Raw genomic sequence first — 27,327 nt, 5'->3', positions numbered from 1 at the left:
ATTCTTCTTCATTCAGTCCAGCTTCTTGGGTTATTTGCTCAGCATACAGATTGAATAGGTATGGTGACAGGATACAACCCTGACGCACATCTTTCCTGACTTGAAACCATGCAGTATTCCCTTGTTCTGTTTGAATGACCGCTTCTTGATCTGTGTACAGGTTCCTCATGAGCACAATTAAGTGTTCTGGAATTCCCATTCTTCACAATGTTATCCATAATTTGTTATGATCCACACAGTCGAATGCCTTCGCACAGTCAATAAAACACAGGTAAACATCCTTCTGGTTTTCTCTGCTCTCATCCAGGATCCATCTGACATCAGCAATGATATCCCTGGTTCCACATCCTCTTCTGAATCTGGCTTGAATTTCTGGCAGTTCCCTATTGATATACTGCTGCAGCTGCTTTTGAATGATCTTCAGCAAAGTTTTGCTGTGTGTATGATATTAATGATATTGTTCAATAATTTCCACATTCAGTTGTATCACCTTTCTTGGGAATAGGCATAAAATTCCTCGGCGTAGATGATTGAGCACTTCTGGAGATTCATCTGTTTGTTGAAACATCTCAACTGGTATTTCATCAGTTCCTGGGAGCCTTGTTTTTTGTCAATGCCATCAGTGCAGCTTGAATTTCTTCCTTCATTACCATCAGTTCTTGGTCATATGCTTCCTCCTGAGGTGCTTGAATATCGAACAATTCTTTTTGGTATAGTGACTCTATTCCTTCCATCTGCTCCATAGTGTTTCCAAGAAGCGGCTGGTGGATTAGACCTTTGGTTAGCAGCCAAGTTCTTAACCACTGCACCACCAGGGCTCCTCTTGCACTAAAACAAAAAAAACCTTGAGTCAATTCCAACTCATAGTGACCCCATAGGGTTTCCAAGGCTGTAAATCTGTACTGAAGCAGACTGCCACATCTTTCTCCCATGGAACAGCTGGTGGTTTCAAACTGCGACCTTTTGGTTAGCAGTCGATCACTTTAGCCACTGCCCCACCAGGGCTCCTAAAGTAAGGCTAAATAAGAACCATATGTACCTGTTCCGCCATACCTACAAATTTGACTTAAAGACACAGTTAGGAACTAATCTTATTTGTAACCTGGGGACTGCCTATATTTAGAAAGCATATTTTGCCCTTTTTGTTTATTGTAAAATAAGCCATCTTATGTATCTGTTGGATCTTACTTGTACACTCTTTTAGTTCAAACATGGAATATTTTGACTGATTCCTTGGACTCACTAGAGTCTAGAACATGGACATTCTTAATATAATGTAAACTAAAGGGCAAAACCTTGGATTTCCCCTGTTATCTGATAACAAAGACCCCTAGTGATACAGCTTTCACAGAATGAACGTACGAAGGTTTCAGAAACAACAAATAAGAGAGAAAATGGCTGGAGCCATGAAGTAGGAGCGGAAAGAATCAGGTAGAATAACTAGTGCTAAAATGTAAATCAATTGCATAAGAAAAGATCCCAGTGATCATGGGCAAGTTACTTAACTTCTCTGGGTCTCTTTTCTCAGCTATAAGGTGGGATAATGGACATTACAGGGTTATTGCATGAATGAAATCACATATGCATTTACAACACTACTTAACTATAGTAAGCACTATTTAAGGGTTTAGTGGTGAGAGTGGTGGTTCCCAGATACAGGAAAATTGTGGTTTTTTACCCAACACTTCTCAGATCATTTTTATTTAGTTATATCCCATTATCATTATCATTCCCACCTTAGCAAGTTTTTTCCTTTACCATCTCATATACATTTTCAAGAAACATTAGCCTTTAAACCCCCATTGCCTCATACCTTGCCAGATACACAATATGTTTGTTGAATTGAATTAATGATGTGTAGTATTTATCTTTTAGTATTTATCTTAATGGAAAAAAAAAAAAAAGAACGATCATCCCAGAACATCGCTCTTTATTTATTCCTAGAAATAATCATGTTATTTAAAAAGATGACAGGTTTCTAAGCATTGCATTTCATAAGCATTGCCCTGTGTAAAGATTTCCTAAAGGAGCTGTTGGTAGTATCTCTAGAGACAGAGGCTCTGAATTAACAAAGACTGGTGCGATGTGTGCATCAGTGAACCGCAGGCCGCATACACAATTAGGGAGATGTGAGAGAAAAAAGGAGAGCGCTTACATTTCGTTATGGGAGCTCACAGTCCCTGGACTCGCCATACCTTCCACAAGAATAAAAAAAAAATTTTTTTTTATTCTCTTCTGGTTATTTGAAGTCTGTGGAAGCTGTTTGAGATAAACGTATCGGATTCTCATATTTGTCTAAATAAACCCATTAAACATCCTACTCAACATACGTAGCTGGACCATAGAGAGAAACAGGTCCTAGTACTCTTCTGAGCAGATGCGATTCTCCCAGTGATACTACTGCTTTCTGTGTCATAAAAGGGTTTAGGTTTTTGGGAAAACTAGTAAATATGAAAGTGGGTTTCTCCCTTCAGTATAATATTCATATGACTTTACTCTCTCTGTGTGTAGAAAAGAGGACAAAATAGAGGCCTAAGATTTCATTTTCCTCACATTCTCAGAATTCTGTGTCCTACCCCTTTGAAATACATTTCAGGCTCTATAGGAATATCTTTGCTATGAGGAAATTTTCCTTAAAGTGTCCTTTTGGTCTAGCCTTGTCACTATTAATGGCATGAAACTGCTGCCAGACAAGAATAAATTCCTTCTCAGGTAACCTACTGGGACTATTCAAAGCATGTTCTAAAATAGTCTGAAAAGGAACAAATAATACAGAGTAATTTGAATTGCTGCATGAGAAGCAAGAAAATTAAGGCTTAATCAGAGAATTATCCAGCTAATTAGGTGTTATTTATTAATGTGTCACATCTTGTAATAATCTTATCTGTCAGCTTATATGCAAGAGTGAGGATTAAAAAAAGAATTCTAGTAATTTATGTGAATATATTCCCCAGCGATGCTCAGAGTTTCATTTGGGTGGCCCCATGGATATAGCGATTCTAGTACTCTTTCTAACCATTCAGATAAGTGCATAGCTCTTATCTCTGTCCTAAACAAACCTTATTCTGAAGATGGAAATAATAGCTGTGGCCCATACCTGTTTTGATATAACTAATTGGCTACTCCCAGAGAGACCTATTTGATAAATATTATTCCTCCAACAAAGCTATTTCCTGTCCAGGATTTGTGTGTGTTTGTACAAGATGAAGAGAATAACGAATTTTGTATTGTTAATGTTACTGATTGTAGCTGTTCAGCTAGTTGCTCAGTTCTGTGACTGCTATTCTAGCTCAGTATATTTTACATTTTGGTTTTCTTAAGTATTCTGTATTAAGATAAATAATACCTTTATTCCCAAATAGTAGTAATAATTATTTCACATTTGAAGTCAATATATTTTGCCCATTTATGTCATCGTCATTCCAGCTGATATGCTTCAACTTGTTCTATTAATCAGTCTCCCAGCAGTTACTGAATCCCTAGTATGTACTCAATCCTGATGGTCAAGACATGAGTTTCAGAACAAAAGGAGGTAACAATCTAGTCAGAGATTATCACAAATAAAACAATGAGCAGTATAAAGTAGCTGGTGGAGTGAAATGAAAGCTGGTAGTGATTACACACTAACTCATGCGATGCAGACTGTGCTCACTGCAGAAGGATAGAATGGAGAGGGCCAGAGTGGTTAGGATAGGCATCACCAAAGTGGAGTGACAGTATTTCCTCAATGTTTACCTTCAGCTTCATTATAATTGCTATTATTAATCATTTGCAATGAGTTTAGTATTTATTCCTATTTAGGTGGTCCATTTTTTATCCCAAGGAGGAAAAAAGAAACAGATACAATTATATGCACTTTTTTTATGAATAGTTTCAAGTGAGAAATCAATATAGAGTAAAAACTGAACAAAGTTACACTGCACAATATAGATGTTAACCATACCACTGTTTCCTTCCAAGTTAGACCCCGTTACACGTTAGTGACTGTCCTTTGTCATTCATACTTAATTATTTATATTACATCTCTCAAGTTCCCATTACTGTATTTTATTCCATATTTCTGCTTCCTGATTGAATCAATATTTCTGATTCCTGATTTTTCCTGAAGGAAAAAAAAACTGTCACCTACAAACCACTCTCTATTGTAACCATCCACAGTGTTCATGAGCATGTGTTCAGAGGACAAGATTTGTTTGTAACAATTGGCGTCTCCTATAGAAAGTGAGGGAAAATAGAGATGGAAGAAGAACCAGTACAGTCCTGTTGAAACACCCTGTGAAAAACAAACCGATGATTTAATGTTCTTTTCTATAGCCATGGCAAATGATGTAAACCTTTCCTATTTTCTGTTATTCATGACAACCATTATATTAATAATTACTTTCTCACAGAGGTTTTTTTTTTTTTTTAGAAAACTGTAAATAGCCTACCTGCAGATACTGGATAAGCACTGTGTATTGTTTTAAATGACAAAATAGCATCAAGTATACACAATTTAAAGCAAGAAGAATGGTTGGATGACTTCCAAATATATCGTTCAATGAGAATATATTTGCAAATTTGATTGTGGTATTTTATTATTAACATGCTCCCATTTTATTTGTTATGTATTAAGTACAGGCATTGAAATCTTTAAGTTTATATTATATGCCTACAGTTGAAAAGCAGTGGAGTTTTATCAACTTCATTAAAGAACCTTGTAAAAAATTCTTCACTAAAGCAAAATCTGAAGTTTCTTTTTTCTCTTCCTGAGATAGACTCCAAAACCAGAAGGTTCCTTTTTAATTGGCTCAATGATTCTTCTTTAGGCTTTTCACGTCCCTTTGAATTGCCTGTGAACATGGAATATGTGCATGCTTCAGAGACAATAAAAAAAAAAAGGAAATAAACTTTACCACCTGCGTAGACCTAGGGGAGGACTGATGGGACAATTGCAAAATCCCTTTCCGTTTGCCAAGTACTGTGGGGTATGGAAATAGCTAAATGGGGTGGTTAAAAAGTGCCAAACTGATCTTCCTATTTTATACGTATGCGATCTCTACCTAAAAGAGAAACAACGCTGCTTTTCAAATGTCACCTGAAAGATTTTAGAAAATCACCCCTTGCATCTGAGGATAATGAGAAAGAATATTCACAGAGTTTGGGTTAGGCATAGCACACTAGAGCTGCGGAAAGACTCAGGCAGCCATCCAGGCATTATTCTACGTCTACTCTTCAAAAATTTTTGAAGACTAGCAGAGATGACACTGCTGCTGATGACAATGGCAATGATGATAAAAGGCTAACACTTACTGAGGGCTAACGGTATGCCAGCCACTGTGCTTAGCTCTGTACATGGATCTTCTCATCAAATTCTCACTATAATCTGAGGAGGTGGGTTTAGAGGTAGGATTAGAAATTGTGGAATTTGTCTCCAGGTCTGTAGGAAGAATTGTTGTTGTTGTTAATTGCTATTGAGTTGGGCTCCTACTCATGGTGACCTCATGTATAACAGAATGAAAAATTGCCAGGTCCTGCACTATCTTCAGGATCTCTGGTATGTTTGAGTCCATTTTTTGCAGCCATTGTATCAATCTGTCTCACTGAGGTTTTCCTCCCCTTTACTGGCCCTCTACTTTAACAAACACGAGGCCCTGTTCTCCGGTGAGTGATCAGCCCTCCTGAAGACATGTCTAAAGTAGGTGAGTAGAGGTCTTAAGCAATATTCTGTCATCCATATGGTTTTTCTTTTAGCTAATTTTCAGAAGTAGATTGCCAGGCCTTTCTTCCTAGTCTGTCTTAGTCTGAAAGCTCTATTGAAACCTGTCCACCATATGTGATCCTGTTGATCTTTGAAATGCCACTGGCATAGCTTCTAGCATCATACCAACATGAAAGCCAACCCAGTATAACAAACTGACAGAGAGGTGGTGGCAGAGAAAATTTACAAATATATTTTACAAAGAGGGTCACACTGCCTCTTAGGTTTTCTTTTTCCCTCCTTTTTCTTCACTCCATTTTCTAAGTGGTATACTTTAAGGCAAACTCATAATCTTTGCTTTCCTTATGATTTAAATGTGACATGTATTCCTTCTAAATCTTGCCAATGCAACTGCTAAAGAAAGCAGGTAATCTGTTGGTAACGTTTTGCTGCATTTCTAGGTCATTGAAAGGAATCTGTTACAGAAAGGCAAGCCGAGTAGACTGATTCCATCCAAGGGCACATATCATTGTTACCAGTTGTTGAGGGAATCTTGGAGATGGTTGACTTTTAATTTTCCTGGGTATCTATTAAGCTGGCCATAAGGCCTGATAAAGTATTGCCAATTTTTGTGATTAAAGTGTATTTTATTCTTAATGGTTAGAGTGACAGCAAAGTGAGAAAACAGAGAACAGGGAATAAATTTATCTCTAAGGTAGGCCCCGAAGTTTTTGAGAGCAAAAGCAACAGGTTCTAGTAGCTTGAGAAACTGATTTAGCAATCAACAACGCCAGCTGTTCTTTGTCAATAACCTCTGTGGTAGACTCCTAAAGGCAAACAACCAGACAAGATACAAAAAAAAAAGCACTGAGAAAGGAGGCATTGTTTATTCTCCATGTTTAGATAGTTGACAAAAATGTCCAGGCTTCTTACTTCTTAAGAAGTGAATTTGTTATTCTACTCGTTAATCCTTTTAATATGTTTTGTAGATGTAATGATTTTGTCCCTAAGAACCATCTTTTCTCATATTCCCTCATGTCTTGCTTTCTGCTCAGATTCCCAGTGATAGGTGTGACTTGATTTTCCAGCCTTTGCTTTGAGTAAATCATTCAAATGGCTTGTTTTTCTGAAAAGTAATACTAAATGTAAAACCTGAAGTGTTACATTTTGAAACTATGACAGATTAAATATACCCATATTCAGGAATATACCATATTATAATTACCTGATTTGAAAGCAGCACATTTATTAGAAATAAAACTTCTTCTGTATTACCAGCAAAGACCGATTAAATTAGATGAATAATAGTCCATTATTCATTAGTTAGTTAATGTGAAGGGGAATGCCTAAGGATATAACTGAAATCTGAGACTTTTAACTCAAAATGTTATTGAAATTTCACGTTTTGTCTTGAAATTCAATTCCATTCAATTATGTACTTTTAAACAATTACACACAAATCTAATAGTTTAAATATTTTTTATGGAGAAAAACTGATTTCTAGTAAGATGGGCCATATTTATCCCACAGATAGCCCCACCACTGGAACATCTTAGAGGATAGGCATCCCCACTTTGATAAAGAATGTTAGGTATTTTTTAAATTGGAAAAAAGCATCCCGGAGACTTAATTTGGATTAATTATAACTTTGAGTATTGAATTAACATAACAGATGCTCTAAAACATGTATTTATTTTTTATTTTTAATCCTTTTCAAACGGAGCAAGGGTTAGGATGTCCATTACTATCATTCCATTATAGTATTGGATACTACATTTCAGATCTATTCTCTTTTACTAATTGTAAAATGATAGAAAATTGTAATGCAATATAAAAATGTAACAGTTGTCTGTGATTAGTTGAAGCTCTTTAGCACTATTCTAATTTCATCACATATTTAGTTACTCCCTGTCCCTTTGTATTTCTAAAGCAAACACAAAGACAACATGCTGTTGTGCAAAGAGCACAGGACTGTGAATCTGTATACATCATTGTGGTTGCTATGTGCTGTTGAGTTGATTCTGACTCATAGCGACCCTATAGGACAGAGCAGAACTGTTCCATAGGGTTTCCTAGGCTGTACATTGCAGCTGAATCCTTAATCATTGTGCCACCAGGGTTCCCTCTGTATACATTAGTTCTAGTTATATATCACTTGGGTGGATTTGGCAAGCTGTCCAACCTTTTTGGGGGGCTTTCACAGCCTCAGTAATCTATAAGGTGCTTCCTAACACTAAAATGCTATTCAAGTTATACGTGTGGGTTCAGAATCCATGATTCATAATTCACATAGTCTATCCTACTTGAGGGAAGCTGTAAGTATTCAGAAGACACTGCAAGGGTTATGTCTTGATTGAGCTGTTTGACTAATGAAGCCACTTTTGTTCATCTTTGAGCTTTAACTCAGTTTTTATCCCACTGACCGTTGATAAACACATTAATGGTTCACTTTCATGGAAAGATTAGGGTTCCACTAAAAAAAAAACAATTTGGTAAAGCTTCCTACGGGGGGAAATAAATGAATACTTTGATCTGGAACTATAAGTAATTGAAAAAAATATTTTGAAGTTTTATTATGTATTTTGGTGGAAGTATTTCACACTCTACTAAGAAATAAAATTTATATAATTTAGTCTATTCATTTTAAAATATTCTGGAAACAGCATAACTGAATGTCATTTAGCAACATTCATTTTCTATTCATTCAATTATTCATTTTTCCCTTTAATCATTAATTTTGTTTTTCCTTACAAAAGGTATATTTATTGACTAACAGATTCTAGATTCTTTCCTCAAGGTACTCATAGCCGAGTTGGAAAACAAGCAAACGGTCTTGTAGATAAGCAAAGGTGTTAAGGTTCAGGGTATAAAATGTACACCAAGCACTCTGGGAACATAAAGAGTTGTCAGGAGAAGGGGATAGAAGGGAGTCAAGAAAGAGACAAAAGAGCTAAGCTTTGAGGAATTACTAGAATCTGACAGGATTTAGGCAGTTTTATACCTGAGAATTTGAACTCCCACAGCTATTGGACATTTAACTGGATGATTCAGTGCAAGCAGGATATTTACGTTCTGGGCACATGAGATGGCTTTGTTTGTTCATGTTTGCTTTTGTAACTGCGAATATAGTTCATCTAATTTGCCTCAGAATCTGTTTCGCTACCAACTTTGGGCTTTGTCCTAAAAGACAAAAAAAAAAAATTTATACTTACCTATTTGTTTATATCTTCTGTTTTTACTGCCTTTCCTTATAGGCAAACACCATATGATACGGTGTTGAAAGAGATATTGTTTGGATAAGTAGAAGAAACTATTTAAGAAAAGTAAAGAAATAGTAATTCTGAAAGTCTTGAAAATGTCCCAGCTGACAGTCTGTCTTGGATTGCTGAAATGGGGTCAGTTAACACAGAGATTTGTCTTTAAAAATTGGGCCTCTTTGATAGACTTCTTAAGACAATTCGATATCTAATTAAGGCGATATCTAATTTGACCAGTTAAGAAAACACTGAAATTCCTTAACTCAAGAAGTGAATACTTACATATCTCCCTGGTAACAGGTAAATGAACTGACATCTTAACGTTACTAATAGATTATTAAATTAAAAAAAAAATGTGAAGGTAACCTTAATCTTATATTGGGTCTCCTTTCAATGTGTGACATTGGTTAAGTCACTTATCCTTCCACAGACCGTTTTCCCCATCTGTAAATTTAGGATGTAGGAAGAGCTGATCTCAAAAATATCTTCCACATTCCAAAACTCTATGAGTATGATTCTATGCATTTATTTTTATTACATCCCAAACATCAGAGATTCTGTCACATACAAGGTACAAGAATTAATGGAACAATGACATGATCTTGAATCAGTCTTCTCTCATTTTTCAGGTGGTTGTGCCATGGCAAATTTTTTGTACTTTATAAATTGAAAATGAAGAGAAAAAAAAAAAAACTACTAATATCACCTTTATCATTTTTAATCAAAAGAATGTATAAAATATGTATTGGGCTACTATTTCTTGCTTTGCATCAAAGTGAATATGCAAATATATAATAACACATGGAAATATTAAGGAAGGTTTTTATCAGGATACAAAGAAACCTTTCCAGTAGAAACACTGTGGCCTGGAGGATGCTCTTTGATCTAAGAAGTTGAAGCTTTTGGTGATTTAAATACCCTCATAGTAGGGTCAGGTAGCCAATTTATATTAAATATTCCATTTTCTCAAAACTTCTCTGAAAGTATATATAATAAAAGACTTGACGATTCATTATCAATAACATGTATCATTGGAATGACCCAAAAAGTCACCATGGTTTCTTCTTCAGTGCCTCCTGTGTGACTCCTCTGGCAAAACTGAAAGGTATATATTGCAGAAGACAAGAACAATGAAGCAATTAGTCCATAAACAGCAGCTATTTGGGTGAATGGAAAGTTTCCTACCCTACTCTGGGTATTATTTTTCCCTTTTGTTCTCAGATGTTGAAGTCAATTTCTCAAAATCATCTTTGATTTCTTTTCCTCCCTTCCCATGTCAAATTCATACAAAGGTTCTATTCAGCCTACTTCAAAATGTATCCTGAATTCTATAATATCTCCATTTTTTACTGAGCATGATATTTAATATTGTCACCCATTACCCAAATAGAGCTCCTTATATTCCTTCTTTGATAAAATTTTTCATAGAGTACTTATCTTCATTTTATTTCAATGCTATTTTCTGACTCTGCCACTAGAATCTCAGCCCCATGAATTAAGGTTTTTGCCTGTATTGTTTATTGCTTTAATGCTGAGGTTTAGAAAGGTATATGAAACTGAGTGGCACTCAATAAACATTTTTTGCATAAACGAATGAATTTCCACTGCAACCTGCCTTATCCAAGCCAAAATCATCACTCACCTAGGCTATTATAATAGGCTTCCAATTGACCTCTTTGCTGCCCTTCATATGTCTCCCTCTATGATTTTTTTTTTCTTACACAGCAGCCAGAGTGATCTTTTAAAAACCTATGTGTCATGTTACAACCCTTCAAAAACTCACCCTCGCTCTTATGACAAATTAAAAACTCACTTGAACAGCCCAGACAGCTCTTTGTGAGATGCCCCTGTCCTTCAGCCCCATTGACTTTCAAGCAGGCTAGGCTGGTTGCTACTTTAGGGCTTTTGACTTGGTCTTCCCTCTCTGGAATACATTTCCCAGGGATCTTCCCGAGGCTCAATTCTTTTTATTCAAGTCGGAGATCAAATGCCACCCCTTGGATAGAGGCTCACTGTATACATTGTGCCCATGGAGTGCAGCTGTGCACTTAGACAAAGGCACTCTGCGTCCCTCCTTGGATTGGGGCTGCAATTGCCTAGGGAAACAGCTGCCTGGTTTTTTTTTGTTTTTTTTTTTTTGCACAAAGCAAGTCCTCCTGGACAAATCTCACTGCCAGGAACTGCACAGCCAGGAAAGACATCTCTTTTTTTTTTTTTTTTTTAATTTGCACAAAGGCTAGGCTATAGGTTAGTGGTGGCCATGCTTAGAAGGCTCTTGCCTTATTATCTAACTTAGTGTAATCTCTGTCCCAGTCATTCTTTCCCTCACCACCCTGTTTTGTCCTTGCATTTATGGGAACTGAAATGCCCTGGCTTACTTGTTTATTGCCTGCCTCTCTTCATCTTTAATGTAAGTTCCATGACAACGGAGCCTTCTCTATAGTCGCTGTTTGCTCCCCTCCACCCCTACTCCCATTGCCTTCACTTGTAATATTATCTCCATGAACACTAACTGCAGCCCAGCTGGGACAGGTATCATTATACTCACTTTACGCTTAAGCAAATGAGACCTAAATTAAGTGAAAATTGCCTGTGTGTTGCTTGTGTCTTCCACGAGATCAAATTTCTTCAAGACACTTATTTGCATCTTCTCCTTCATCACATACCATTGCATTCTTGGTACAATGCCTGTGTATGCTGTATGATAGCTACTCAACAAACATATGTTAAAAGATTTAATGAATGAATGGGAGTCTGGTCTAGAAACTTCAAATTCCAGTCCCTAGACCTATATAAGATACCATAGCCATAGCACTGTATTGTAAGGTTTATTATCATAAAATTTAAAAATGCATCTCAGATATTAAAAATTGAATCCTTGCATTTAAAATGTTTGCTGCTGAAAGGAATAAATCATTAGTTTTAGAAAACTGAGAGATCAGATAAAATATTCTGAGATCACACTGTGGTTTTGAATAGGACAAGGGAGAAGCTGTAAAGGGGAGACCTTTTCTTTCTCCTTATTTTTCTGTATCTATCTCCCTCTGCCTCTGCCCTTTTCTGTGTCTTTCATTGTTTGCCTTTCTTCTGCTTCTCATTTCTTTCTCTCTCTCCCTCTTTGAAAGGTAACTGAGGAAAGAGAAAGGAATGCAAATGGCAAGTGTGAAATTTAGCACTACACAAGTGGAAAGTATAAAAATATCTATGATTAAAACCTCTTCTCTGGCCCACCTTACACAAACTCCTGAACTTCTTCACTTAATTCTCTATTCAAAAGATTTCCATTTTATAGGCATATTCACAAATCTGGAATTATTGTGAGTGGTAACTCAAATGATTTTTAACAGATGGGGCCCAAGTGATAGTTTTAAAGAATGCATCGTTCAATCTATTCTTTGTCCTTTTCAAGGAGCCAAAGTGGGCTTGAGACCTAGGCAATGGAGGAGTGATTGAACCCATTGCCGTGGAGACAATTCTGATTCATAATGACCCTACAGGACAGACAGAAATTGCCCCATAGGGCTTTGAAGGCTGTAATCTTTACAGAAGCAAACTGCCTGCCACATTTTTCTCCCAGGGAGAAGCTGGTGGGTTTGAACTGCAGACCTTTCAGTTAGCAGCTCTACACTTAAACACTGTGCCACCAGGGCTCCTTGAAGGAGTGATTACCCCAAACCCATTAGTACCCCAAATTTCTGCAGTTCTATTTCTCCATTTTGAAAGTGGTCTCGAAGTACAAAGCAGATGAACGAGACAATAAGGAAACTGGAAGGTCAAAAAAAAAAAAAAAAAAACAAGGTGCCCTATTAATTCAGGACCCTTCGAGGATGACATGTCTCTCTCTAAAATACCAAATCATGTTTGTTTACGTTTAATTAGTATTTTTTAAATTCTAAACTTTTAACTCTACAAGTTCAAAAACAGTCAATCTAGGAACAGTATGCCAATATTAAAGTAATATTATTGTATTAACAAACTTGATTATCTATCATTGTCTTAGTAACTTCAGATCTTCCCACTTTACTTTTAGTCATAGATTTACAAATACCTTTATGAACCTTAGGAGTCCTTGGGCGGTGCAAATGGTTAGGTGCTCAGCTGCTAACAGAAAACTTGGTGGTTTGAGTCCACCCAGAAGTACCTTAGAAGAAAGGCCTGACAATCCACTTCTAAAAAGCCAGCCACTGAAAACCCTATAGAGCACAGTTCTACTCTGACACACATGGGGTCAACGTGACTCAGCATCAACTCCACGGCAACTGTTTTTTTTTTTTTTCCTTCCTGGTTTTATGAACCTTAAAGAATGCATTGGGATAGAGTTTGTAACGATTTCACACTTTCTACTTTTAAAAAATGCAAACGAATTTTAATTCAGTGGTTACTTACTAGAGATCCTCACACCTTCTCCTTCCCAGGAGCCATTGCCATCCCTTGTTTGGAGTGCTAGAGGCCTTTCCAAAGTGTTTATATTCCTTTGATGTATCTCTTAATACCTCCAGGAAAATACAATGGGGGCCTAAGGAATAAAGTGTCTACCAGACATTAGAGAAAAAATATTGTCAACATTTTTTTTTTTTTTTTACAAGGTTTAGGATTTAGGCTTTGGTTGTCTAGAAATTGTTTTCAACCAGGGAATCGCCTTCCATAAAGAAACTACATACATTAAACTTTAGTACAGTGAATTCTTGTTTGCTTCATACAATCTGAATTCAGCTCATAGCCTCCTACTTGACTTGAGATTCCGAGTAATCCTTTCATCCTTTCTAACAAAGTAAAGACAGCATCAGTAACGTAGATCATGAGAAGGAGTATGTACTGTATACTATCCCCAGTGGAGTTTGACTAAACCAAAAGCAATGAAATTGACTTATGTGAGAAAAAATTCAGAACAATAAAATATTGGCAGCTTACAAACATGTCATTCAGGTATTATGGAAATAAGCCAGGCAAAATCACTCAAGGTACAAAAATAAAGTAAACTCGCTGTGTTTGAATGTCAGAAGGATTTTCAGGTACTAGCTTATAAAATAAAGGGCACCTTTAGAGTCCCAATGTAAATTTCAGAGAGTAACAACTTTTTCTTCAGAGAGCAACAATCCTCAAGAATTCCAAAGGAAAATACTCCTAATAAAATAAACCTCTTTCCTGTAAATGAGTTCTGCTATTTCTGTCATGTTTAATTTCATCTGTTGTCTCTTTGTTTTCTTATTTCAAAATGCTGCTTCAAATCCTTTTGTGCAATCAAGATAGAATATAAATAGTAAATACATTATGGGAGAAAGACTTAATATTTGTGGATCTACTACGTGTTGGATGATTAATTGTGTAATCTTCATAACAATCCTAAAAACTATCCTTATTTTATAGAGGTCCTATTCAGGTGTTGGGAATTCCTGAGGCTTCTCAAGTTCACACAGCTAATAAGCCTATATATATTGGTCTCCAAAGCATGAACTCTTTACACCAAGCAACATGGCTTTCATTTTTAAATTGTACTATAATTATAATAAGAAATCCTCGTAGCGTAGTGGTTAAGTGCTACAGCTACTAACTGAAAGGTCAGAAGTTCGAATCCACCAAGTGCTCCTTGGAAACTCTAAGGGGCAGTTCTACTCTGTCCTATAGAGTTGCTGTCAATCGAAATCCACTTGACAGCAATGGGTTTATAATAGTATGTTTAATATAACTTATTATATACAATATTGTATGTCATATATAATAATATGTTCATTCACATAGCAAAATAGCCTTTGATTTCAATAGCATTCTCTGACATTATTTGAACAAGAAATAAATCTTTTCTAAAAGTCAATATTAAAGCCATGTGCAAAGTCCAAGTATGAAGTGCCTGATTTTTTTTTTTTTTTTTTTTTTTTTTGGTGTCGCCTAGAACGGCAAACATGGGTCCCAAGCAAATAATTCCCCTTCCAAGGCCAACTATCACTGTCCTCATGGAGGCAAGTGGCCATCTGGCTTTCCCTTCTCTTTTTCTTTCAGGTTTATTTCCCTTTTGTGTTCACTGCCTCACAGTCATGCAGTCAGCCGCTTTAGAGAGCATGATATAGTCAATTACAGTTGAAGTGAACTTCTAATATAAACTGTATATTGTGCTTTATTCTGTAGAAACAAAAGTTTGATTATTTTAATAGTTCTACCCTGGGTAGCACAAATGGTTTGTGCTACAAATGGGTAGCACAAATGGTTGGCGGTTCAAATACACCGAAGAAAGGCCTGGCAATCTACTTCCATAAGATTATAGCCATGAAAACCCTAGGGGGTCCAGTTCTTCTCTGACATACATGAGGTTACCATGAGTCTGAATCGACTTGAGAGCAACAGGATTTTCTGGGACACACTGGCCTCTAGGCCTGTTTGTCATGACACACCCTCTGCCTGGAATAGCTCCCCTTCTCCAACAACATCGTTATCTAGCAAACTCCTTTTAGGCGTTTAAATGCAGATTGCAATTAATCCCTTCTAGACATCTCCTCTGTATCTATCAGCATTCTCTTTTAAAATGATCTGTCTGTAAGCCACCTTCAGCCAGTATATTGGGAGATTCTTGAAAGCAGCATTGCCATGTTATCATTCTTCAGTGATTGGTACACAATAAATGCTCAATAAAGTTATTTTTTCAATAAAATAATGAATTTATAATCCCTCCTTTTAAATCTCAGAATATTTTGTAGTATCAATTATATGAAATTCTCTGGTGAAAAGAACCTCATAATTTTGAAATAAATTTCTGAAGAGCTCATCAAAATGATAAAAGACAATAAACATCCACCATTGTTCACAGAAGTATATGGCAGGATAGCAGCCAGCTTAGATTGAACTGGGCACCCTTCCATGGAGATATTTTTGAAAGTCTTAGAATTTGGAAATAAATTATGTTTGTGGCTACTTGTATTTTAAGCTGTAGCCAATTAATTCATTCCTAAATCTAGACTCTTTCTAGATTTTAAAAGTTGCAAATGCCATTCTGCCTTAGATATATTTTTCCAAGACAGCTCTCAAGCAAGACTTGAGAATAAGTCTTTGTATATCCCTTTGACCCACAAAGAAGGTGGAAGACCTAAGGTAGAAGCCTCACTCTTCTGTCCCTCCCCAGCTGCAGTCATGGTCTCCCTAGTATAAGATGAACCTCTTGCCATCCTCAGGCTTTCTAAGAGGAGTATCAAGCACTGGAACTCTGGAGCCAACCTGGAAATCCACCTGTGTCTCTTAGGAGCTGAGTGCCTCAGTTTCCAAAACCGTAACATGAGACGTATACCTATGACCTAAGGATTTTAGGAAGATGAAGTGACTTAATACAAGAAAACTGTTCAGCGTTGTTCTTAGCACGTAATAAGCACTACGTAAAGGTCAGCGAAAAATTAGTGAATCAAGCTTCTTTTTTGCACGCTCAACTTTACTTTTTCTTGCTCCTCAAAAAAGGAAATTCTATGTTGCATTTTGTTCCTATCAAATCTTTGCTCTGATGAGAAAAAATATATATATACACATTATGGATTAATATTTTTCTAGGTATATGGCCAGCATGTTTTGAAACAATGTACTTTGCTTTTATGCATACTGGAATATGTTCAAATATCAACCTGCATGGAAAATCCTGTAATGGATGGAGACTAAGGTCTACTTGGCATGACGGCCTAGGCCTAGAATTCTTCCTTTCTCAGCATTATGGAATGTGGTGTGTGTGCAACCCTGATTGCTCTACTTACTAAACTGTAATTCGCTGTGGAGATCTAACTTTGACAAATTCTATAAAAGGAAAACTTCCAGTAAGCAGGCAGGTCTGCTGACATTTGATAATATCTAGTTGTAAGTGAAATTTTAGAAGGTGCCCATGTTGATTCTTGGATAGAAAAATATGCAGCATGAGTCTATGGAATGAAAATTAATGATAAAATATTTTGCAAGCATTTCATATGGGATCATAGACTAGTTAATGTTTACAGTTCATGGCCCAGTCGGTACTAGTTAATTAAAGAAATCACTTGGGATAAGGAAGCACTTGGAAATAACTGTGGGTTTTTTATACAGTTCATAATAAGCCCAGAGACTTGAGGGAGCATTTCAAGGTTCTATAAAACTGAATATATTTTCCCTTTGGCTCATTATTTACTTAACTACAGGTCATTTATTTTGGCAGGAGAAAATGTGCCTGTTCAATATTGAAAGGCCTATGAATTTCAAGCTTCTTTTATTGTCCTATTACATCATTTAAGAATTTTTAGTTAAATGAAAAAAATGATTATTTTTCTATATATTAGGACTCCTCTCAGCTTCTGTGATTTTAGTTTTCATAATTTAAAGTGCATATTGAAAATAAATTGCTTTACTTGATCTCATGTAGATTTTCCATTAATGAAGTCCGGTAGATATATTTAACTTTGTATATACATCAATGAAAAATAATATATTCAGAAATAGCTCTGAGGATAACTGAATCTGTGAATGTATCCATTTAAAGATCTTACCTAATAACAGTTTTCTTATTGCATAATAAGATGAATTTATACTCAGGATTATGAATTATTCATGTTGGGGACAGATCTAGCTATTTTAGTTGTGGGCATTAAATTTGCTAATAATTTTTCCCCAATACTTAACTCATGCATTGTATACACAGGACAAAGCCCGGCCTTACCACCTCCATTACCGACAGAACAAGCTTCCAGACCCACTCCAGCATCACCTGCTCTTGAAGGCAAGTGATTTATTTTTTCCAAAGTTTTTTTTCTTTGTAGATAGAGTAGAATGTACAGACACAAAGCAAAATAGTTACAACAGCAACAAGGAAATCCAATATTTTCTTACATAGCTAAACTAAAATTTACTTTCCCTGAAATTCCAATTTGCTCCTAGTTAGAAAACCAAAGTGTTCATTTTGGCAGCACATATACTAAAATTGTGAATGATACAAAGAAGATTAGCATTGTCCCTGCAGAAGGATGACACACAAATTTGTGAAGTGTTCCATATTTTGAACCCCGGGTGGCCCAGTAGTTAAGAGCTTGACTGCTAACCAAAAGGTAGGCAGTTCAAATCCACGAGCCACAGCTTGGAAACCCTGTGGGGCAGTTCTACTCTGTCCTATCGTGTCGCTATGAGTTGGAAGCAACTTGACGGCAATGGGTACAAAACCGAAAATTTCCCCTTGAGTGCATATATTAGTGACATTCATCTTCCAGGATGACCAGCTTGAAAACATGGAAGTCAAGGTGGAGTGTAGGGAGAATGAGACAATGATTTGCCTTGCAATTCTTGCTGTTTTCCCCCAACTTGCTCAGTTTGTGTCTTAAGACTCTGGTGACAGAGTTTCTGGATTTGAATCTGAGATACACTTCTTGAAAAAAGAAGAAAACTTCTTACTGGTCATATAAATTTGGGAATGTTCTTGAAACACCTTCTGAGGTTACTACTATTTTTGTCTCATCTTGGAGATGATGAAACTCATGACTAATGAATTTCTGTAACTTCCCAAATAAGTATATTTTCTACCCCAAATATTTATATGTATATATATATATACAATATATACACCCATATATATACATATGTATATATATAATGCTGCTTACATCAGCAAAATATAAGGAGGGAAGTGTCATCGTGTACAATATGGCTGGAAGTATCAAGTCATATCTTTAAGTCTTCATTCATTCATCCCTTCAACTATTATTTATTAAATCCCAACCATCAGAATGTGTCAAATACTATTCATAGTACTGGAGATTCAAAATTAGTAGAAAACAGTTTCTGTCTGCCACAACTTTTTTCAGATATAAAAGCACAACTAACTAAAGCCAAGTGAATCTCTATTTTTTTGCAAGAATACAAATGGAGATATCCCCTCAGCCTATAGCTTCCTTCTCACCCTAGCTCTGTCCCACACTGAGAGGGACTTTACAGGCACATAGGTGGGCTCCCCAGTTCATTGCTCAATGTTTTTTCCACTACGCCCAACAGCCTGCTGGCTTTGGCCATCCCTTGGAATTAGGACAGATCACTCTTATGAGCATTCGATCAAGAAGAGGTGCCTGCAGGCCTTGGCATCAGAGTCGGGGCTGCTTGGAGGAGGAATTTCAGAGTCCCCCAAGACTCAAATACAGCCAAGTTCATTCTGAAGGTAGTAAAACAACAAAAATATGGTTAATTTCCTTACTGATTACTATTATGTATCATTTACATAGAGAGTAAGAAAGTGAATTAGACAAATTTTTATGGAGCCCAGTTCCCCACCCCCTGCAAAAAGAGAAAAAAATCATAATTATATTCATTCTAGCATTCATGCGACTTGAAATAACTTCACACAAAACTGACAAGTGACTCTATCTCACTGCCCAAATGTACATGACAAGAGACAGCCTATAAATAATAGTGTCACCCTCACTTTCATAAGATTCTAATTCTGTTGTTGTGAGATGGACATAAATCAAGGGGCTCAGATTCCCCAACTTGAGGCAGACTCTGATAGATTATTCATATGTTCGGCTCTATCTTATCACCTAGCAGGGGTTCATAAAGCATCAAGTGGCAAATGTTTTGCCTATCAATCTGTCCCTTGGAAAGGATGTGTCATTTGTTACGTGGGACACTTCGATTTCTATCATTATATTTAAAGAGCAATTTAATTTGACATTACATTCTACAACCCAATAATATGTTAAGCGAATAAAATAACAGTAGCACAGTTTGTAACAGTGTTAGAAAATTAACATGCCTTTTGTTAGCACCCACTTGCAATGTGCAGAGATTTAGTCTTTGCACTGTGGATGCTACACTGAGCAGCTTCCCAAGGAGCCCAGGTTATCAGGCTCTGCTGAGCTCATGGGCCTTGTCAGGGCTTGCAGATGTGCTGCTTGTGGCTTCATTAGCATAATTGATTAGGAACTAGGACATATTTAGTATTAATCAAGCTGTTTTTAGTGAGGCTGATTATGCAGAGTCCTCTTGCTGCACTATTTTAGTCTGGGACTTCCTTAGGACCAACTTGCAAGAAAATGGCATTATATAAAAAGGGAGGAACTTACATGTACCACTAAAGCATTCTGTTTTGTTTGAGAAATATACTTATAACAGGTCCAAATGTAAGTGCTTAAACATGTTTGCATTTTAATTAAAAAAAAAAAAATAGAGCTTACATTTGGACTGGATTATAACATTTGCTCACCAGGAGTTTGGAAGAAAAGATGAGAATCATATCAGTAAAAATCTAAAAAATCAGGGATCTCGTTATGGGTGAAAGTACTCCACACATCAGTAGAGCTATAAAAGCCTCCGTTGTGCTTTCATAGCACTTAGCAAAATAAGTTTCTCACATCATTCACTTTGTTCTGCAAAGTACTGATGCACTTCGTATCTCAGGCCACTTATCTAGGGCTTTGAACTTTTGTCTTGCCTTCCTTGAATTTCACTTCTCTTTCCACCATACATGCTTTGTACACCATGAAGAAATTTTTATTGCTTTGAGTCTTTAAACATAAAGGGACTAACTCTATGCTAAATCATATGTTCCCTTTGACATCTACTCTATTTTTTTTTTTTTAGAATATATGTGGCCACGGAATTTTGACTACAATAGCATTTAAAAGATGTTATATAATTTTTTTTTTATATAATAATCACTGCCAGTAATCATCTTTGGTCATTGTTATTAATTTCCATTTAATTCTAGACATAACACTTAAATATAGTATTAAAAAAAGTTATTAAATTTTGCAATGCAATTAATTCCCACACCTATCGGGAGCTCTCACTGAACTTGCAAGTTCAAGGGGACACTGTAGTTATCCATTTTTTCCACAAATTGAGCAGTTCTATGTGAGATCTGTCCCCAGTCAAAGGGTACCTTATTATAGTAACATTACAGGTAGTTTTAACACCTAGCCTAAGAGCACTTTTAGTATCAAATTTTTGTCAACATTTTGGCTAACCGCAAATGCCAAGAGATATATATTTCAGGAGGTATTAATCCTTCACTGCTCTCAGGTTTCATAGAATCCTCAGTGATTACACAGGGGTGCTTCAGGCAATGCTTCTCATTCTCTCCCCAACCACCAAAAAGGGCAAAAAGTTATTTCATGAAATCCTGTATAAGCAAAATTACCATGTATAATTCCATTAATCTTTAATCAACAATGCCCCAGATTTTTCTCTGTCCCCACTCAAAAAAAAAAAAAACCTGTTACCATCCAGTGGATTCCGACTCATAGTGACTCTATAAGACAGAGTAGAACTGCCATGTAGGATTTCCAAGGAGCAGCTGGTGGATTCAAACTGCCCCACTTAGTACAGCCCCTAACTACCCTATTTTTGCTATTATTGACCTCTAAAGAGTTGAAGACTTCTGTCCACATGCAACTACTGGACATTTAGTGTAAAATTGCCTTGACTCCTCTATTCTGGCAAAATGTGGAAGGAAGAAGTGAAGTAATCCTTTATAAAGAATATATTTTATGCTTAAATGGCTTTTAATACTCCATTATAAATATACAACTTGCATAAATGAAGTCAAATATGGTAAGGTGAATAAATAATGTATACCCTGTCTTCATCTTGAATAAATGCATTACTGGTATTCAGTTAGTATTATAACTGTGAAGAATATTATCAATACCATCACCCATATGTGGGCTAGAGAACTCAAGAGAAAAAACCAGAGTCCTAGATACCACTCTCAGCTCTGATAGAAATGAGTTGCATGATCTTTGACAAAACAATAGACTTCTCAGAGCCCCCATGTTTTTACCTGTAATCCATGGGGGCTGAACTTAAACGGTCTCTAAAATGTGTAAGATTTCATACCCAGAAATCCCAAGCTTAATTTTCCTCAGGCTGATGAGTTGGCAATGAGCTGTCTTACGAGCACAGTGAAGACTCTATATCTTTGCAGAATGGTGAAATAGTTACTCTAGATGTGTAAGATATGGCCCTGGCCTCTGTAGAGATGTCAACCTTATTGGGGACATCAGGCACACTGCTATGTAGTGAATATTGTTATAAAGCATTATTTACTGAAGTACAAAATTGAGTTGTACAGGTCATAAAGGCTGTAAAAGTTGGGAAGGCAATGAGATACGAGTGAACCAAGGCCATGTAGTGAAAACACAGACTTGTATTGGGCCATTAATAAGGTGGTGGGATTTGTATAGATAGAGAGAGAATGAAGCATTATATAAAACTTATTATAAGATAATTTCTTACCATAGGAAACATCTGAGGACAATGTTCTATAAAAGCTAGTAGTGTTTTATTTACAATTCCATTAAACCAAGAACTTTATAACCCTAGTTCTTCAGTGAGATCTATCCTGAGAAGCAGAAAACATAAAATAATAAAATAGAATTTGGCCTCAGTTCTTATTCCATTAACTCTATGACACGACAGATTTCATTGAACTTTAGGACAATATAATATTTTTCTTTGTTTTGTGGTGAAATGAATTCACATATTTCAGTGATTTTTTAATGGAATTGACCTTTCCTTTTAAATTTTGATAAAACGTGTAAACCAAACCAGTTTTAGTATCTATTTAACTTAGAAAGTTATTAAAAGGACTAAATGAAATAATGCATATAGCAAATTAGCACATTTTCCATTTCAGTTGGTATTCAACCACTAACTGCTCCTTTTATTAACATTATTATTTTATACCAGGAAATTTCTCTTATATGTATAGTAAACCATTAATTTTTATGGTAGTTTATATTGATATCTATTGAAGATAATAAGGTAATTGTATTCATGACCTGGGTCAGTGTATGTGAAACACCAATACAATTTCTTTATACAGGGCTGGAACTATATTCTAAGTGGCTTTGTATAAGCAGTTAGTTTTTGCACTTACCTTATAGACTGTGAGTCAGCTAAAGTTGCTGAGCAGAGGAACAGTATGATTCAATTTGCATTTTAGATCACTGTAACAGCTGCAGAAAGGTGTACTGGTGAGGGATGCCGGTAAGAGTCTTAGAGGATGAGACAAATTTAGTAGGTTAATCTTCATGGGTGATGCAAACAGTTACACTTGACTACTAGCCAAAAGATTAATAGTTCAAACCCACCCAGAAGCACGTCAGAAGACAGGCCTGGCGATCTGTTTTTGAAAGATCATGGCCTTCGAAACCCTGCGGAGTAGTTCTACCCCGCACACAAGTTATCTCCGTGAGTTGGAATTGACATGGAGGCAACTAACAACAACAGTGCTTATGGGAAAATATTATGCCACTTTTTTAAAAAACTCGTTTACCCTCAAAACAACTCCATGCAGTGAATGTGACTGACATCACTTTAAAGAGATCGGAGAAGCTAAGTCAGTTGCCTAAGATAACATAGCTCTAAAGTGGTATAATTGCAACTGGAAGTCAAGTGTCTCTTACCAAGGTTCAATCTATTTCTATTTTCTTAGATCATAATTTGGTGTTATCAAAAAAAACCAAACCCGTCGCTGTTGAGTGAGTGTAATTGCTAAGGTTCTGGTCTGACTTGCATAAATGAATGTATTAAGAATAAAAAGAGTAGGTGTTGGGAGATAATAGCAAGTATTCATTGTGGACTGCTGAGTTGTATAAGGGTCCTTGACACACTCAAAAGAGGTTATTAATAGGTTTTATGACTGTAGTATTTATAAACGTGTGGGCAGGGTTATAGGAAAGCAGGAAATTAGCAAAAGCAGGAACACTTTATCTTCCCTAGGCCTGAAGAGGCAGAGGAATGGAGTGATTTCCAACCCAGCAAGGCTTGTAACTGTAGAGGAGACCTGTCCAATCAGAGCTATACCCTTCAGTAGGGAAACGCAATCGCTCTGTAACATGATGTATGTAAGGTTCACAATGAGTCAGGGAGGGAGCTGGGGAATAAACGCCAAGATCTCTCTTTCTCTCCTGCTCTATTATCTCTTGATAATAGAGAACCCATTTTGATAACCTGAATCCAGAAGACAAGTGGCTTGGTTAATACAAAGCATTAGTCAGGGTGGAGGCTAGACCTGGAGAGAAAAGTGAACCCTGCATTTGTTGGGCAGTAGGTTGGGCTCAATTCACATAATAGCCATCTCCAGTGGGCAACGAATATAGGGGTCTGGGGTTTAGAAACAAAGGAGGTACAGATACTGGAGTCATAAGCTAACCCTAACACAGCATTTCCTAGAATGTGTTATGGGAAACTTTAGTTTTATGATACTCTTCCTGGGAAAAAAAAGTTTCCATCGCACAATTCTTTTGGGCAGCAAAATATGTTATATTTCCTTCCTGGTTGTTCACAATATCCACTAGTATATTAAAGAATCCAAGAAATTCTGTACCCAAAAAAATGTTTAGTATTTTTTAACTGGTGACTCACATTTATTTGACTACAGAATTACTTCTCTACTCAACACTTACCAAGATCTTAAGGAATAAATGAGCTCAGAAACACCCTGGGCATATGAAGCTTGGTTATGAACATAACTGAATAGCAGGCCAACCATGTATGTGACTGAGGTTGTCTAACTTACTTAGTGAGAGGAGAATTCACCCAAGAACGGAAATGTGCAGAAGAGCATCACTGAAAAACAGGCCTTGAAAGCCACGAATGAGAGACTGTAAAGGAGAAAGGGCCCAAAAGAGCCAAATGCTCAAGAGAACTCAGTAAGAACAAAGAGGGACTGGGACCTCTAGATTTGTAATTTAGAAGATCATGGTGACTTACTCCTCCCTCTAAATTTTCTCCCTGCCACATATAAATGACAGTGTAGAAGTCAGGATTCTGAATTAACTATCTGTGGCATACGTATGAGTTTGTTAATCTCTGAGACTCAGTCTCCTCCTCTGCAAACTGATATTTTTGAAATAGATAACCTGAAATATCTGATCCATCTCCACAATTCTATTATCCTTGGAGTCCTTATTTCATCCATTCTCTTTCCCTCTGCAATAATATTTATTTTATTCTTTTGTGTTAAACACAGTGAGCTAATCAATATTACCAAGTAAATATTTAAAAAAAAATTTTTTTTTTAAATATTAAATCTATTTCAGATGCTTCAGCATTCCAATATTTTGTTATTGTTTCAAAAATTTTTATTTTGAAATAACTTTAGATTTAGAGATGAGATGTAAAGATAATACAATATAGAGAGTTAACATACAACCCTTTAGCCAACTTTCTCTAATGTTAGTATCTTACATAAACATGGTACACTTACCAAAACTAAGAAATCAACATTGGTACAAAATTATTAACTCAGCTACAGAGTTTATTCAGGATCACCTTCCAATGGTTTGCAAAGGGTTAAAAAAAAAAAAATTGTTGCTAACATGTGAGGAGGACACAAATAATTAACATAATAATTCAGCACTCTTCTCTCCCACCCTGACTTCTAAGGAGTATCTGATCCTGATTAACTCCTGAGTGTTTTGTTGTGCTCAGATATACTGGGTAAGTGGAAGAACTGAAAGGAGCCAATTAATTCATGTTCAAAAGGGCAAGGTGTTACTCCTCAGGAGAAAACATAAGATCTAGAAGTTGAAAAGAGAGCAAGAGAAGGGAATAGGAGAGTTAGCTTGAGCGAGAGCAAGTTTTTAGTTGCACTTTTTTTTTGGGAGAGAGAAATTTTAGGGGAGAGGATGTGGTGAGTAAGGCTTTGGAAACTAGATGAGAGAAGAGCATCACATGGACATTTGGCTTTGGATCATGCAATGTTAGCTCCCAGCTATTTGAGAAACTTCAGTAAAGATTTAAATGTATCTTCAATTCTTTGGATTTTAGACTCTTGTTTCTTTTGACTGCAACACTTTGCTAGGCCTGGGTATTGGGTAACACAGTTATACTTGAGCTAACATGTTAGAACAAGTGTGATTCATCTTAGTATCATGGAAGAATTAAAAAAAAGGAAAATTGTGTTTTTTTTTTTGATGTCTTAATAATCGTTAAGTATATTTAAAAAAAAAAAAAGCAAAAGAACAAATAGGGAAGCATCAAGAAAAAAGAAAATAAAAAGGGAAACGGGAGTTTTCCATGAACTGTAAGCCAGGCGCCCCTTGGAAACCCTGTGGGGCAGTTCTACTCTGTCTTATAGGGTCACTATGAGTCAGAATTGACTCAACGGCAGTGGGTTTGTTTTTTTTTTTTCTTTTTTTATAAGCTCTAAACACATTTTATTAGACATTAAATATATTTTGTAATAAACTTGCAATCTCTATTTAAACTTAAAACTTCCATTCTCTCATTATATCCATTTTGATTTCCCGTTGATTACTAAAAAGACCTTTTTTGAAAAGTATTAACTTTTTCTCACTAACCTATAAGGGGAAAGTAATTTTGTTTTTCTTCCCCTATATATCCACCAGTGTAGCTAAGACCATCTATTTGCTTTGATTGTCCAGGAGCAGGAAGTTTTTACTTTGGAGGTCAATGGGCATCAACCGTAACGGGAGATTCATAGTAAAACAGTCTTCTGTTGAGATCAGGGCCAGCTCCCTGTCTCAGATCTCTCTCATAACTTTGATAGTGGTATCAAGAGAGTTTTATTCCCCATGTTTGACCTATAAAGCACCAAAGAGAAAGTTAAGGATGAGGTGGTTTGTAAATCTAAGTGAATGTGATCTATTAATAGCTTTCTTATTATGGGATTTTGATTGGAAGTCTCTGTACCAGCAAAGTTTTACTATAAAACATTTTAAAGGAAAAAATTGAGTCCATCTAAAGCTTATGTTTACAAGTCCCATTTTTTCTTTATAAAACATTTACTTGCTATTTGTGTCAGCTTGACCTAAAAGTTTTTTCCTTTTACACACAGCTTGTTGCAATTCCAAAGGACATTGTTCTTCCTCTACTATAAAAAAAAAAAAAAAAAACATGAGAAAAGTGGCTGTGTCTTTAAAGCCAGGTCTCCTTTAGCTAAATGAAGTAAAGGGCCTTGGCACTGTTCAGACACTAAAGGATGAGGGATGCATGCTTCAGTTAGGTGAGGATTTTGTGTAAGAACATTTTAAATCTACTAGAGTAGGCCTGGTACTAGAAACGGAAAGACATGAAAATTTGTTACCTGTTTAGTATATAACCCACGAGTGACGATGACAGTTATTTAGGTTATCAGTTAAAATTACCTGAATTCAATATATAAAAATTATCGTAACTTGAAAAATCAGACTCTTTGAATGAGTACTAACTTGGAAAAAAAAAAAAAGCTATTTTGAAAGGACTCAGTTGAGACTTGCATTTACTCAATATACTTTTTGAGTATATTACTCAATTCAATTACTGTTCAAGTAACTTTTTGTTATTTTAAAGTCAAAGTATATTTGAAAATAACAATTAAGTCTTTCTAATTTATGTAGTGATTGAAACCCTAAATTCTCAAGCATCTGTAATAAAGTAACAATATCTTTAAAATAGAACATAAGA

General features: G+C 36.1%; 1 protein-coding gene and 1 non-coding gene across 2 annotated transcripts in view; both read left to right on the top strand.

Annotated features, from left to right (window-relative positions):
- The window catches only part of TRDN (triadin), a 354,043-nt gene that overhangs the window by 119,904 nt on the left and 206,812 nt on the right, over window positions 1-27,327 (top strand). Inside the window, exon 10 of the mRNA XM_049874135.1 lies at window positions 17,573-17,650. Coding sequence (XP_049730092.1) covers window positions 17,573-17,650 — 78 coding nt within the window. The remainder of the gene's footprint in view (window positions 1-17,572; window positions 17,651-27,327) is intronic.
- On the top strand, window positions 17,822-17,929 carry LOC126058248 (U6 spliceosomal RNA). The gene has a single exon (XR_007513151.1). It is a non-coding gene; the product is annotated as a U6 spliceosomal RNA (small nuclear RNA).

This window comes from Elephas maximus, chromosome 1 (assembly GCF_024166365.1).
Source record: "Elephas maximus indicus isolate mEleMax1 chromosome 1, mEleMax1 primary haplotype, whole genome shotgun sequence".
Lineage (NCBI taxonomy): Eukaryota > Metazoa > Chordata > Mammalia > Proboscidea > Elephantidae > Elephas > Elephas maximus.
This window is presented reverse-complemented; position numbering and strand designations above follow the sequence as displayed.